The sequence below is a fragment of the Mandrillus leucophaeus genome, unplaced genomic scaffold (assembly GCF_000951045.1).
Source record: "Mandrillus leucophaeus isolate KB7577 unplaced genomic scaffold, Mleu.le_1.0 Scaffold1189, whole genome shotgun sequence".
Taxonomy (NCBI): Eukaryota; Metazoa; Chordata; class Mammalia; order Primates; family Cercopithecidae; genus Mandrillus; species Mandrillus leucophaeus.
The window spans coordinates 226,736-243,202 of NW_012100198.1; the positions used below are offsets into that span (position 1 = coordinate 226,736).

Below are 16,467 nucleotides of genomic sequence, written 5' to 3' on the forward strand. Positions count from 1 at the left end.
CTTTAGAGTTAAACAGGCCTGGTTTGAATGCCAGTTCTTCTGTACCACTTCCTACTTAAACGACCTTGAGTTCACTTCTCTCATCACACTTCATTTTCCTTATCTTTAAAGTGATGAGGCTCACACCTATAATCTCAGCACTTTAGGAGGCCAAGGCAGGTGGATTACCTGAGGTCAGGAGTTTGAGACCAGCCTGGACAACATGGCCAAACCCCGTCTCTTAAAAACACAAAAGAAATTAGCCTGGCGTGGTGGCAGGCACCTATAATCCCAGCTACTCAGGAGGCTGAGTGAGGCAGGATAATAGCTTGAATCCAGGAGGCAGAGGTTGCAGTGAGTGGAGATCACATCACTGCACTCCAGTCTGGGTGACAGAGCAAGATTCCGTCTCAAAATAAATGAATAAATAAATAAATAAATAAATAAATAAATAAATAAATAAAGTGAAGAAAATGCCAGCTACTTCACAAGGTTATTGGGAGGTTTCATAGCATATGGTAAGCTCTCAATAAATGGTAACTGTTCTTGCTGTTATGGCTGGAGTAAAACTATGACAGTAGTTCCTCTTAAAATAAGGATTTACTTATTCCTAGAATAAGCATTTGTTCATATTTATGCCTCTTACATTAACTATGAATATAAGCCCTACAAGGTCAGGAACTCTGTCCTCATCTTTATGTTTTAAACACGTACCACATGCGCAACATATAAAGTAAATGTACATTATGTGTTGAATGAATGAATGATGTAGCCTAATATATATTGATTGAATTGATAAAGTAAACTCACTTTTTTTCCAGCTTCCTGTGGATAATTAAAACCTTCCAAAGATTTTCAGATCACATTGTTAGGAATTTGCTTCCTTCCTGTTACACTATTTACAAATACTGGCTTTTAGCACATTACCTTTGCATGTTAGACTTGAGTGAAAGTATGGGTGTGTTTTTTAACATGTCACCAATAATAGTTAATTAATTGGCTCTTTTTTTCTTTCCTTCAGGGAGGTGGTACAAGCAAACTGTGTTCGCTGGAGAAAGAAGTTCTCATTTATGTGCAAAATGAGTGCAAGTGCTGCCACAGGCATCCTAGATCCTTGTATCTACAGAGTGTCTGTGAGGAAGGTATAAAAATAGCCTATTATTTCTTCCCTTTCAGGAACCATAATTAGTTCCATAGTCACTAGCTTGCTTTGTTTAGCTCTGCTTTATCTTTTTCATTAGAACTATATATGCAGTTTCACTTCACACTTGCTGTGGTAATTAAAATACCGTGGTAAATATGATGAAGAATCTGAGGTTATAAATTACAATTATTATTCAAGAATCTTCATCTCACTATACATATAAGTATTAATCTTATTTGTATTAGTTTGGGGACTATATATATCTATATCCACTATTTGTTAAATACCTAGTTTTTATTAGGCATTGTTCTGGGAACTTTATGTGTAATATATCCAGTAACCCTGAAATTAGGTGTTATTTTCTCCATTTTCAGGAAAACCAGCGCTCAGAGAAGTTACTTGCCCAAATTTACATAGTTAATAAATGGCAAAGTAGAGACTCAAACAGAGTTTTCTGATTCCAAGTTTGTTTTCTTTCCTGTATATTGTCTTTCCCAGTGTTAGGTTGAAGCAAATTACCAATAATCTTAAAAAAATGGTAATTTCATATGGTTCAACTTTGTGTGTGTGTGTATTTTTGTATGTATGCATATGTTTTACTTACCAAAATAATACATATAATGGTCAAAAATTAAATAGAGAAGAAGGATTTAGAATGAAAGCAAGAGTCTCTGGCCTTGCTGTTTTCCACGCCAGAAGGACGCCAGTTCTGCATCCTTCTGTATCAGAATACCATTGCCATGGTATTTTAAGTATTATATGAAATACTTAATATGATATACTAAATAATATTTTAAGTATTATATAAAAGAAGCCATAAAAGAAAAATTAGTAAACTCAACCATATAAACACTTTATGCATTGCAAAATATAACATAAACAAAGTCTTAAATTAGGGGAAAATAGTCACAAATTGTGACAAAGGACGACTTTCCTTAGTATAGAAAGAGCACCTTCAAATAAATTAATTTTAAAAATCAACAACCCTTTAAAAAAATAGGCAAGGGGCAGAATAAACACTTCACAAAAAACTATAAATAGCTTTTAAACATAAAAATATGCTGAGTCTGACACAAATTAAAACTACAAATTAGATACCATTTTTTACCTATAAAGTTGACAAAAATAAGTTTGATAGTGCACTCTGTTGCCTAGGACACAGGGAAGCAATCAGTGACCAGCCAATGGTACTATTGCAGGCACTGGGAGGACAGTGGTGAACTGGAATGAGTTTCTGCCCCCAAGGACTTTACTTTCTGGATGGAGTTGGGGGAGGTGTGATAGGAAAGACAGAGACCATAAACATGTAGCCAAATAAGATTATTTGAGCTCATGATAACTTTTATGTGTAGGAAACAATTCAGTAATGGAGAATAGCTTGGGCAAAGGAGATTATTTTAGAGAACTGAGGCAGGAGTCAATGAAGACTTCTCTGAAAGAACATTTGAAGAAGAGGCAACCATGTAAAGGTCTAGGGAAAGGCCATTCTAAAGGAGTAGGACCTGAAAGCAAGAAGTCCCTGTATTAGTTTCCTAGGACTGCTATAACTAAATAGCACACTCTGGGTGGCTTTAAACAACAGAAACTTATTGTCTGAGTTATGGACAACAGAAGTTCAAAGTCAAGGTGTCAGCAGGGCCATGCTCCCTCTGGAGGTGCTGGGGGAGAAACTCACACCTCTTGCCTAATGTCCAGCAGCCTCAGTCATTCATTCCTTGACTTGTGGATACATTATTCCATTCACATGATTGTTTTCTCCCTTTGTGTCTTCACATCATTTTCCCTCTGTGCATGTCTGTTTCTCTGTCAAAATTTCCTGTTTTTATAAGGATACCAGTCATACCGGATTAGGACCTCATTTTAACTTGAGTACCTGTATGAAGACCCTATTTCTGGCCAGGCATGGTGGCTCACACCTGTAATCCTTGAAGTTTGGGAGGCTGAGGCAGGCAGATTGCTTGAGCCCAGGATTTCAAGACCAGCCTGGGTCACATGGAGAAATCCCATCTCCACAAGGAATACAAAACTTAATCAGGTGTGGTGGCACGCACTTGTAGTCCCTGCTACTTGTGAGGCAGAGGTGGGAGGATCACCTGAGCCCAGAAGGCTACAGTGAGCCGTGGTCATGCCACTGTACTCCAGCCTGGATGACAGAGCCATACCCTGTCTCAAAAAAAAAAAAAAAAAAAAAAAAGACCCTACTTCCAAACAAGGAAACATTCTGAAGTAAGGACTTCATGTCTTTTTTTGGATTAGGGAGACAGGGGACATAATTCAACCCATACCAGGCCCTACAGTATAATAAACATGGAGATTATTTTAATACTTCTGAAATTAATGGACTAGCTTGTTGCAGACCACCGCTCCCTCTAAAAACTATTAGAAAAGCTAGACAGAATATCCAAAACAGCTGCTTGAAGGCGTCGGAAGCTACTGAGGTAGTCAGGACTTGAGGGGCTTAGAATCCATAGGGAAGGGAAGCATAAAGATAAGCCTGACATTTGGCATTGCTTTTACCCTCAAAGCATTTTTTGATTTGCAAGTAGTGGCAAAGAAGCTGCGCACAAAAGAATGAGCAGTGAAGACACTAAGTTGAGATTGCAGCAATCTTACAGGTCTAAAGGAACAAAAACTGGAATCTGGGGACCACCAGGGAGGAGGGGCCTTGGTAAACACCTCAGGTTTTCAGTTGGGACTCACTCTCTAAGAGTTTCAACCTACTAGGAAGAGTGTAACACATACAGATCAGCCTTACAAAGACTGAAACCCAGCCTCCAGTCAGCTCAATCCCTTCTTAGATGAAGGTGATCTGCCTCTTCCTTACTACTTGCCAAAAGCAAATGTATGCCTTCTCCTATCACTCTGAACCTCAAATTATTTCTTCAAGTTTTCATACACAGTTATCAAGCATATAAAGAGACATGACTACTTGACCAAAAATCAAAAGGAAGAGTATATGATAAAAAGCGACCTATGGAAGATACAGATTTTGGAAAGATCAAAGACAAACGTTTACAATAACTATAATTAGTGAACAAGATGGAGAATTTCATCAGAGAGCTAAAATTGTTTTAAAAAAAAAAGCAAATTCTAAAACTGAAAAGTACATTAACTAAAATTTAAAGCTAAGTAAATGAATAAAACTTCAACAGATGGATTTAACAGCAGGTTTACCATAACTGAAGAGAGCATTGGTAAATTGGAAAATAAGACAGAAGAAAATATTCAGGCGAAATCACAGAGAGAACAAGGGTGGAATACACAAGAAAGAAGGTAAGACATGTAGGAGACAGTAGAAAGGTCTAACTGTATAAACCCTAGGAGGAGAGACAAGTGAGTGTGACTGAGAATCTTCTAAAACTGATCAAAGATATCAAACCACAGATTCAGAAGTACTGTGAACCCTATGCAGTGTAAACAGCAAGTCTGGCATGTTTAAATGACAAGACCAGCCTAGCTGCGGCGTGGGAAACAGAGAGGCAAAGTTCTTGGTAGTGGGATTGGATGCACTAGATCAGGCCGGGCCTTATGAAAAGTTTACATCTAATTATAATTGGAAGTATTGGAGGATTTTAATAAGGAGAGACATCATCTTCTGTAAGATCACTTTTGCTGCTGTGTTAGATGAATCACAGAGACCACTTAGGTGTTTTCTGAAAGTTGAAGGGAGAAGTGCTTATGTTTTGACATAGAGTTACAACATATAAATGGTCATTATTGTGCAGCCAGATATCCAACTAAAAATAGAGGATTCTGTTACTATGGAGTGGGGGGAAATGGATGATTGGGATATGACTAGCATTCTTTCTACAGAGGTTGAGTGAAGGAATAGCTCCAGCAAACGAGAGTGAGGAGTTGCCAACGAGGTAGGATTAAAACCAGGCAATTGTGGTACTGTGGAAGTTTAGCAAAGAAAATGATGCAGCAAAGGAGGTGGAGTGGCCAAGCCTGTCACCTACCGCTGAGATGTTGAATAAGATGAAGACCGGGAGCCTTTGGCTTTAACAAAATGAAGATCATTGGTAATCTTAAGAGCTATTACAAAGGGCTGAGCACACCTATAATCCCAGCAATTTGGGAGGCCGAGGAATGAGGACTGCTTAAGACCAGAAGTTTGAGACAAAACTAGGCAACATGGCAAGACCCCATCTCTCCAAAAAAAAAAGAAAAAAGAAAAAAAATTAGCTGGGTGGGGTGGCATGCACCTGTAGGCTTAGCTACTCAGAAGGCTGAGGTGGGAGGATCTCCTGAGCCCAAGAGTTTGAGGTTTCACTGAGCTATGGTCATCCCACTGCACTCCAGCCTGGTTGACAGAGAGAGACCCTGTCTCTAAGAAATAAAATAAATAAAAAATGAAAAAGAACTATTGCAGAGGGAAAATAAGGATGAAAGCCCAATTGGAGTGGGTTGAATAGAGAGTAGGATATAGCAAATATAGATAAGTCTTTTGATGAGTTTGGCTATAGAGGGGAGCAAATAAAAGAATTAGTTAGCAGAAACAAGGATCATCTGGAGAAAATTTTGTTTTCTTAAGGAAAGGCACTATTAAAGAATATGACAGTCATCTAATGAAAATGCGATCATTCATAATGGGGTAGATGTAATAGCATGGCCACACCTGAAATCAGTGAAGCAGGGAAGGGGAGGAACAGCAAATATTCATGAATGATAATAGAGTTTATCATAGATTGTTCCTTAACATATTTGTATTCACCGCTTGAAAGATGGAAATGATAAATAATGCATTATGTATCTGATTTATGCAAAAAAGATGAGACAACACCATCCAGCAGATGCATTTTTAAAAGTAGGTAGGGAGTGGGGAGTTTGGCCCTAATAATGACAAAGACATATATACAAACACATACCATGTGCTAGGTATTGTCCTGAGTGTTTTACACTTAATTCTCACAGCTGTGCGAAAACAAGTCTAAAGATTTGACGAATTTATGTACAGTGACATATTTTAAGTTAAAAAAGACATGTATCTATTTTTTTTTTATTATTTTCACTTTGGTCAACCTTGTTCACCTTAGGTAAGAGGGTTTGCACTATACTAAATGTACACTTTTACATGCATAGAGTATCTCTTCAGTGATTCATAAAAACTAGTTGTCCCTGGGGGGTGGTTTCAAGTCCTGTTGAAATCTTTCTATACCATATTAGTATGCTTAACTGAGTAAATAATTTAACCTTTCTTTGGTGATTCAGGTTTTTGCAGTGAGTCCACAACACTTTTTGACCATTTCTTCTTCAGCAAATAGATAAAATATTAGCTTATGTTCTCACCATTTGTCTCATTTAGATTAAAGTGAAATGCTAAATAAAAATTCTGGTCATTTGGGGGGCTTGTGGGAGTCTTAAATAGTTGGATTTAAGATCATCAGAATTTTACTGTCTATGATATTTTCCAGCATATATATGTCTACTTCAGAATTATTTGACATACTTATTTTTAAATCTTTTATTATATGATATCCTTACAGTATTTTATGTCGTTGGCAGGAATTAAAAGGTGGAAAAGCTTATGCAAAGGTAAGCAGAGGTTCTTTAACTGCTTTGGAACGTGTAATGTTGCTTATTGCTATTTATAGGCTTAAAAATTAAATTGTTTACTCTTCTAATATCTGTTCAAGCTTGTCTCTTTTTATATAAAGCAACTTGGAGATTGAACAGTTGGATCTAACAGTAAATTATAGGCATAATCTTTCTAAATGCTGATTATGGAATGTTATTCTTTAGATTCAGCCTCCCTGCTCTAGAGGATGATCTCTACTTTGCATTAAGCCATAGCATGTGATAATTCAAAGGATCTCACCTGGGAAGTGTGGCCAGGCCCACCTCCCCCCACTGTAAGAGGACCTGTCCTTTTTGCTGTCTTAGCACTCTGTGTATACATGATAAGTACTGCTGGTTTTTACTTTTGCTAGCTCTGTGGAATTACTAGTGGATGTGCTCACCTGTTTGCTGACTAGAAGGATTTAGTAACAACATTACCAAAAACTCACATAGTCCTTTTTTACTTCCAGTCTCTGTGAATGGTACCTCCATCAATCCAGTCACCTGAACTGAGAGATTGTACACTAGTCTTTTTTTTCCCTAACTTTCTAAATTTTGTTTCTTATTTTTGTAGACATGGGGTCTTGCTATGTTACCCAGGCTGGTCTCGAACTCCTGGCCTCAAGTGATCCTCCTGCCTTGGCCTCCCGAAGTGCTGAGATTACAGGCATTAACCACCTTGCCTGGCCCCTGTACATTAGTTTTAACCTCCATATTTACTGAACACCCTAAATCTAGTTGGTTGCAATGCCAGGATGTTCTTTGTTAAAGTAATAGAAAACCTTCCTCAACTAGAGATTTTTTTAATATTACAAAACAAGGAGATGTGAGATAGACTTGCTCCAGAACTGGTCAATCCGCTGACTGAAGAACATCATCAAGAAGTCATTATTTTTCTCTTTCCATTCTGCCATTCTCTATGTGACGACTTTGTTCTTGGCCAGCTCCCCTTCTGGACACCAGCTGGCTGGCTGCTTAATTTTAAGTCAACACATTCACGTATGACAAAAATCCAGCTGCTTCTCCCTGTATTACATTTTTTTGAGTGAGCAAACATTTTCTAGATGACCCTCAGAGGGTTTTCCCATACCTTTCATTGGCTGGAACTGGATTATACGCCCACCCTAAACTGGTTGTGGGCAATCGGAATGGATTGCCATGGTTAGCTTAAACTAATCACAGTCTAACAGTGAGCTAGGGTTTGGGTTTCCTTCCTTGTACACATGGATGAACTGAGACTGGACACCTGAATAAAACCAGGGTTTTGTGACTGGGCGTGGTGGCTCATGCCTGTAATCCCAGCACTTTGGAAGGCCATGGTGGGAGGATCACTTGAGCCCAGGCATTCATGACCATCCTGGACAACATGGTGAGACCCTGTCTCAGTAAATAATTAATTAATTAACTAATTAAAAATAAATCAAGGCTTTGCTATCAAGGAATAGGAGGGCATTGATTCTGGGCTAGGCAGACAACAAGGTCTGCTGTAGTTGACCTGTCCTCTTCATTTTTTCCCTCTAAAAAGGTCTTGAAACCATACCTTCTCTCCATTCCCAGGGCCACTGCCTCAGGTTATGCCTTCCTTATTTTTTATTTACAGCCTGCACTGGCCTTCTGTCTAGTCTCTCTGTCTTTGTTATCTCCTTCCATCCTCCATATTATTGCCAAAGTCATCTTTCTAAAATTAAAACGTGATCATATCATTCCCCCATTTTTAGTCCTTTAGCAGCTATTCATTGCTTATAAAGGAAAATGAAAATTTCTTAACCTGGCGTGTGAGACACACCTTGTCATCTCTACTGTCATCTGCACATGAACACACACATACACACTCATACACTCATCCTTATGCCTCACACATACCACCCTCACAAACCTCCTGGAGTATCCCATGCTATCTTATCCTTTTGCTTTGTAACTTGATGTCTTTTCCTACCATTTTTATATTTCTCCCTCCTCTTGTCCTGTCAACTCATGTATCATTAAAGACTTAGCTTAGTCATCCCTCCCCACTAAGAACTTTTCTTTTCCTCTGTTTCTTGTAACTGTCTCCCTCTATCACAGTACTTTCACACTGCATTAAGGAATCTGTTCACTTTTCTGTCCTCCCCTATTAAACTGTAAGAGTAGGAATGACTTCCATATTACCTGAAATGTAGATGCTGAAGATTATTTCATGAATGAATTAATATCTGTGACAAATACAGCTAGTTTTTATGTATATATGCCATTTCATGAGACAGTTACTCAGTGAAGCCAAAGAAAAAGTCGTAAGGAAACATAGACTTTCTGGTTCTTCACTAGAATGTAAGCTCTTTGAAAGCAGAGTAGATGTCCTATTCATCACTGTTTCCCAGTGTCTACAACTGGGTCTGTCATATAAAAGATGCTTGATAATATTGACTTCACTCATTAGTAACTGTTAGCCTGAAATATCACATTGACATGCCCCACCTTTTAATATACTTTCTTAATAGGGGCTGTCTTAGTTAGTTTGGGATGCTATAGCAGATTACCATAGATTAGGTGATTTAAACAACATTTATTTCCCACAGTTCTGGAGGCTGGGAAGTCCAAGATCAAGGTGCTGGTGGATCCAGTCTGTTGAGGGCCTGCTTTCTGCTTTGCAGATGTCTGTCATCTCGTGGTGTCCTCAAATGGCAGAGAGCAGAGAAAAAGGAAGCAAGCTCTCTTGTGTCTTTTTAAAAGGGCATTAATCCATTCTTGAGGACTCCACTCTTGTGACCTAATTACCTCTCATAGGCCCTGCCACCTAATACCACCCTTTCGGGGGTTAGGGTTTCAACATAGGAATTTTGGGGGAACATAAACATGCAGGCCTAAGAAGCACTGATCAGATTCTCCCCTTTTTTAACTTATTGACAGTGTAATATAACAACATTACAACAGTAGGTGGTAAGCCAATGGGCTATTCTTTTATTCAACAAATATGCATTAAGTGCCAGACACTGTTCTTGGTACTGTTCTAAGTACTGGAGATACAGCAGTGAACAAGACAGACAAAAACCCCTGCATTTGTGGAACTTATGTGCTAATGGGAACAGGGGTTGTTGGAAGGACAGACAATAAGCAAATATGAAATATGTGTGTACGTGATGTGATGATAACTACTAAGGAGAAAAATAGAGCAGGTAAGGGGAGGAAGGTGGTAACTACAGAGTAAGGGAGGGAAGAGGGATGTGATATAGGATGGTCAGGGAAGGCCCCTTTAGAGAGATGACTTTTGAACATTGACCTGAATGGAGTAAAGGAGAAAGCTATAAGAAAATCTGAGAGACAGCATTTCCAGCAAAAGAACAGTAAGTGCTAAAGGCCTTGAAGTGATCTTGGCATTTTCAAGAAACAGGACATTGTGGCTGCCAGAGTAAATGAGGAAAAGGAGGAAATGAAGTTGGTCAGGTAGCCAGGCACGGAGCAATAGGAGACTGCAGAGAAAACTCTTTCAAGAGGAACAAGATCATGTCCTTTTCAGGGACATTGATGGAGCTGGAATCCATTATCCTCAGCAAACTTATGCAGGAACAGAAAACCAAATACTGCATGTTCTCACTTATAAGTGCAAGCTGAACAAATGTGATCACGTGGACACAGGGAGGGGATTAGCACACACTGGGGCCTGTCGGGAGGGGGCGGGGGGGAGCAAGAGCATCAGGAAAAATAGTTATTGCATGCTAGGCTTAATACCTAGGCAATGGGTTGATAGGTGCAGTAAATCACCATGGCAAACTATGTGACAAACGTGCATGTCCTACACATGTATCCTGGAACTTAAAATAAAATTTAAAAAAAAAAAAAAACCTCTTACAAGAAGTTTTGCTGTAAAGAGGGCCAGAAAAAAAATGGTTCAATAGCCTGGAGAGAGATGTAGGGTGAGGTTTTGTTTTGTTTTCTTTTGTTCATTAAAGTAGGAGAAAATCCAGCATGTTTGTGTGCTTTTGGGAACGATCCAGCAGAGTAGGGAAATTTTAGAATGCACAAGAGCAGAAAGAATAACTGAAGTGATTAACTTGAGTGGGCAAGAGGAGAGTGGTTGGCCTGAGACAGTACTGTAAGTGGGAAAGCAAGTATGTGGGCACAGATGCAGGTAGGTGAGTGGATGTCACTGGCAGTAAAAGCTTATTGAAGTTAAGTGCTCTTTTGATTGCTTTAATTTTCTGATTGAAATAGGCAGTAAGGTCATCAGCAGAAAGTGAGGATGAGAAAGCAGTGTTGGAGGGTCAAGGAGAAGGATAATGTATCAAATAAGGTACACTGATAATGTGTGATCAGTCATGTGAGTCTTCACATGCCCGGTTGGATATGGCTTTGTCCTGGACATATCCAGGCTTTTTCTGCTGATCTTTTGCCCCTCCAAGAGAGGCAGTAAGACAGCTGGGCGCAGTGGCTCACGCCTGTAATCCCAGCACTTTGGGAGGCTAAGGCGGGTGGATCACGAGGTCAGGAAATCGAGACCATCCTGGCTAACATGCTGAAATCCTGTCTCTACTGAAAATACAAAAATAAAAAATTAGCCGGGCATGGAAAATACAAAAAAAAAAAAAAATAGCCAGGCATGGTGGCGGGCGCCTGTAGTCCCAGCTACTCGGGAGGCTGAGGCAGGAGAATGGCTTGAACCCGGGAGGCAGAGCTTGCAGTGAACCAAGATCATGCCACTGCACTCTAGCCTGGGCGACAGAGTGAGACTCTGTCTCAAAAAAAAAAAAAAAAGAGAGAGGCAATAAGACTAGAGTAACCATGTGTGAATTAGGTGGGTATTACTGCTGCTTGATGTGTGTTTGACTTACTGCATTTGGGGTTTGTGGTCCTTCCACTGCTCTCTGGGTTCTTATTCTTCATTCTTTTTGTATCAATTAAAAGGTGTTAAAATAATGCTCCAGCCTGCAATTAAAATATTCATCTCAAATGTGATTTATATGTGCCCAGTGTGTGTTTTAAAACCCTAAGGCAAACAACTTAGAATCACAGCAGTTTTTGAAATGTATAATACTGTGAAATGTATAATACTGTGAAATGTATAATACTGTGAAATGTATAATACTTTTTGTTGTATATTTATGGAAACATGCTTAATAAATTGCAACTCAATTCATTTTTTGTTGTTAATAAAAAGACCACACTTAGTCATGTAGACTTAGCTTGCTCACAAAATGATATAATGATAAAATGGGGTTGATTTGTTGTACCACATGGAAATGAGAAACAGGGTTGAGCAACATCAGAGGAAAGACTATACGGCAACCTTTGGTAGCTGCAGAAAATGGGGACTGAACCTGGGCAGTAATAACAAGAAGGAACAGGTTTGAGCTGAACTTCTGCACAGCAGCGGAGAGGGTTGATGTGGGGCAGAGCTCTGAGAAAGGAATGAATTAGGTTTCATAAAGAGAGATTCAGTTCAAGGATAATCAGCAAGAAGACACTGGTACCAAAGAAAATAGGTGATTCACTTAAGTCACTCCAGTTCTTGCATGGGGAGTGAAAACTTAATAACCTGCAACTATCTGCCTTCACCAGTGGTTAACTTGGCATAGAGCCTGACCCAGAATAGGGAGAGGAGAGTCTAATCATTCTTTTCTATGTGTATGCAAATTATCACTCTTGGTTTGCTAGTATTTCCCACAGGGTGGTGTGAATACCATTACTTGCAATGATTTTAGCTGTTTGATATACATTATTTTTACTTTAACAGTAATATATATTTTTAATGTATATAGAAAAAATATATTTACTGCATCAATTCTGATTTCAGAGATCCTGTTGCTGAAGACAAGAATGAATAAATAAATTCATATAAAAGGTGAACCAATGTAAAACACAAAGCAAATAATAGAACAGGTATTAAGTTGTCAAAAATTACAAATAAATGAAGTTGGAGAAAACCTGTCCTAGGGTATGGGTTGAATATTTATTTTAAGGAGCATATGATAGAAGCCTACTAGATAGTCTATTAATATAATTCTCTTTCTTTTCATAGCTGGGCTTTGCAGATCTAAACCTGGCAGAGTTTGCTGGATCAGGAAATACCACTCGCCGCTGTTTACTGGAAGGCTATGATACCAAAAATACAAGACAGGATAATTCCATTCTTAAAGTAAGCACGTTTCAGGATTTACTTGTCAAGAAATAAGATTATCTGCCTTTAAATAAGCGTATGTATATATTGTAAAGGACAAGATGTGAATCAATGCTGATATGATAAACTGACCATACCACTGAAGTATTCATCACCTAAGGAAAAACCCCATCTAAGTCACAAAAGCAGTGAAAAGTAACAAATCTTCACCTTCATGGTCCTAAGGTGTTTTTCTTTAATATTTTGAGCATTCAGAGAATACATACACCACTACAACATAAGAGTTCATTGGGAGGAAGGAGCATGATGAATTAATGAATACCTTAAAATGTTTGTAGCTCCCATAAGGTGATTTACAGAGCAGCTGTGATAGGTACATAGAAGCCACTGGGTTCTCTTGTAAACTAGTGAAGTGACAGATGGAACCCACTTCTGGGCATCTGCCCGGCTTTTTCCGAGTACCATCAGGAGCCATGTACTCTAGTAGTGAGTGCGAATGTATACTTCATAGAGTTAATTGTAGTATTAAATGAGATTAACTGAGAAAATATTTGTAAAGTACTTTGCACCTAGGAAACTCCATTAGATAAACCTTTTGCAGTGTTTCAGTTAGGTTACCCCATGATGGTAAGTTATCTAATAAGGAAGGAAAATAATTCTGAATAAAAACTGGGTGTTCAGAAGTTAGTGAAGCAAAGAATTACCTTATATTCTACAATTTTCAAACTTTTTTTGCAGCAAATCTTAAGCTCTGCACATATGAAAATGTGTAAAATGGTTATTATAGCCAGTCCAATGCATAAAATGGTTTTTGTAACCCTCACACGAATTTAGCAGCTGGAAAGAAAGGTGGGACAGTGAGTTGATATGGGAAGGAAAATGTTCAGAAGACAAGGAAGAAATTAGAAAAGTATCACAGTATAAACTTCTGTACACATCATGTTGATTATATAGCTTTGTGGTTTTATAACTCTAAGAAGTTTTCAAAGCACTTGCCCATATCTCCATGAGATGAACAGAGTTAGACAGATGAGGATAGATTGTTATTCACATTTTATAGATGAAGAGCTGAGACTAAAGTATCTCACAAAAGTAGTCAGTGGCAGAGCTGGGACCACAGCGCATATCTTCTGCTGCCTGGTCAGGGGTCTTATTTCTTATATGAAAAGATGGATAATTCTTCTCTGAATGACAGTGTTTTCGTTGGAAATTGAAATAACTTTTTAATTTCAGACCCTCACATTCCTAAGAGCCAACTCACGGAGTAGTTTCCTTCTGGCTTCCCATTCATCCTTCCACACCATCTCTCCCACTTTGTCCTACAAAAAAAACATACTTTTTGAAGATTACACCATTCATTCATAACACTCTCTCCTTTCCTAATCTCTGCCATCTCCTGACCCCTTAGGTACCTTCTCGCTCCTATCCATTGATGACTTAGCTCATGGCTCACAGTCTTTCTCTATATCTCTTCTCAGGTCATCATTTTTCCGTGGCTTCACCATCTGTGTGGGCGAGCTAGCCTTGTGGACTATCTTATCTGTATTTTTTTTCCTGATAGCTGATCATCTATGAGTCTAAGGCTTCTCAGTTCCTTAAACTCCCTATCTCCGGCAATATTTTCCTCCTCATCATCTCAGTTCCTACTGCCATGGTCACACTCTAGAGTCTAGACCTTTTTACTCCTAGAACCTTCACCCCCTAAAAAATTTCAATTTAAAGTTTTCTTCCTCCTACACTATCTGTTTCCAGTCCTCTTAGTCTCACTTAGCTGTCTTTAACCTTACCACTTCCCCACTATCCATCAGCCCTGACTTGCTTCCACTTCCCTCTTTATCCAGCTTAAATTTCATGGTCCATAAGGCCAGGAGTTCGAGACCAATCTGGGCAACATAGTGAGAACCCCATTTAAAAAAAAAAAAAATACTCCTGGCTCCTCTGTCCCTGTCTCCCTGCATTGTCTGAATAATCCCCAACTTTTGTTGAACTCAGTTATTAAATATCTATCCTTGCATGCCGAGCATTGCTGAAGAGAATCACACAACCAGACTAGCTGTCATTACTGAAGCCGTGCTCACTGCCATCTGGCAGTCATACTCTACTTCCTTCATATGCTTCCTTTCTCAATTTTAGATACTCTATCTCATACCTTTTTTCTCCTCGTATCCCAACACACTATTCCTGCTCTCAGATACTGGCCTTGCCTTATCCTGTTGAGAAAACAGAAGCCACTAAACTCAAATTCCCTCATCTTCCCATCACAGACTTTACCTGCCTCTCCTGCCTTATCCTTTTTGTCTCCTGTTACAATGGATGGCATGTCCCCTCTCCTATTAGAAGTCAGTCCTTCCTCTTGGCTTCTGGAATCCAAAGTTTGCCTAACCAAGAGCTTTACCCCTTAGATTATCCCCTCTTCTCATCATCTCTACCTCGAATGAACCATCCTCATCAACATATAAAGAAACAGCTCCACTATCTCCCATATTTATTTTAAAAAAGGACAAAAATTAATCTCTCATCTTCTCCAACTACTGTCTCACATCTCTGTTCTACTTCACTATTCAGTTCCTTAAAAGCTGTATGTGCCACCTCCATCTCCTTTCTGAGACATCCATGATATTCAACAGTGCAGTTTTAATGGAGTTGGAAAGCAGACCTCAGGGTTCTATGAAAGAAGAGATGATGAGGAAATCAGTGCAGTAGGATAGATTTGCCATTTAAAGAGAAAAGGAATAGTCATGGAGGTGCTGGGGTGAGGAGATAGGAATGAAATAAGTTTATATAAGATACATGTCAACCATTAACTGGAGAACATACAACAATGTACATATCATTTTATTCATTAAGACTATGAATTTTGCTATGTCCAGCCCTGGGATCACATCTCAGCTCTGCCCTTTACTAGTTATCTGGTTTTTAAAATATCACTTAATCTCCTGAGGTTAAAATGAAAATATTGTTCTCTCATAGGAATACTGAAAATTAAAGGAAAAAATGCATATTAAATACGTAGCTTATGCCTGGCACATAATGAATTCTCAAATCATGATTGTTGTTAATGTTGCTGTTACTATTACCATTATCATTATTATTCCCATAAGAACATAAAGAGGTCCTATGACTGACTGTTAAAGGTAGTCAGCAACTAGAGAATAGCAGCATCTTAGAAAATATTAGAAAAGCTTTAAATCCTGACTGGGCACAGTGGCTCACACCTATAATCCTAGCACTTTGGAAGGCCAAGGTGGTAGGATCACTTGAGGCCAGGAGTTCAAGATCAGCTTGGACAACATAAGCAAGACCCCATCTCTACAAAGGAAAAAAAAAAAAAAGAATTCACCAGGTATGGCATGCACCTATAGTCCCAGCTACTCAGAAGGCTGAGACAGGAAGATCATGAGCCCAGGAGTTTAAGACTGCAGTGATCTGTGATAGCACCACTGCACTTCAGCCTGGGTGACAGAGCAAGACCTTATCTCAAGAATTTAAAAAAAAAAAAAAACTTTGAATTCTGATCTAAAGCTGGAACAAAGGCCAGAAGCTTTTTACCCTTAGAAGCCACCAGCCAGCATCCCTTGAAATATCAACGTGGCAACTTGAAGGAAAACATTACCAGACACTTAGGCACCACAGGAATTTGGGAGTAAAGACAGATAGATTAGCATGGCCACACACCCACAGGATTATTACTGAT

The 16,467-nt window shown here is 38.9% G+C and overlaps 1 protein-coding gene across 1 annotated transcript in view; it reads left to right on the plus strand.

The window, feature by feature from the left end:
• Positions 1-995: 995 nt before the first annotated feature.
• The window catches only part of FAM102B (family with sequence similarity 102, member B), a gene marked incomplete at its 5' end in the record, with an annotated part of 42,615 nt that continues 27,143 nt past the window's right edge, over positions 996-16,467 (plus strand). Inside the window, 3 exons of the mRNA XM_011965935.1 lie at positions 996-1,121; positions 6,629-6,658; positions 12,675-12,791. Coding sequence (XP_011821325.1) covers positions 996-1,121; positions 6,629-6,658; positions 12,675-12,791 — 273 coding nt within the window. The remainder of the gene's footprint in view (positions 1,122-6,628; positions 6,659-12,674; positions 12,792-16,467) is intronic.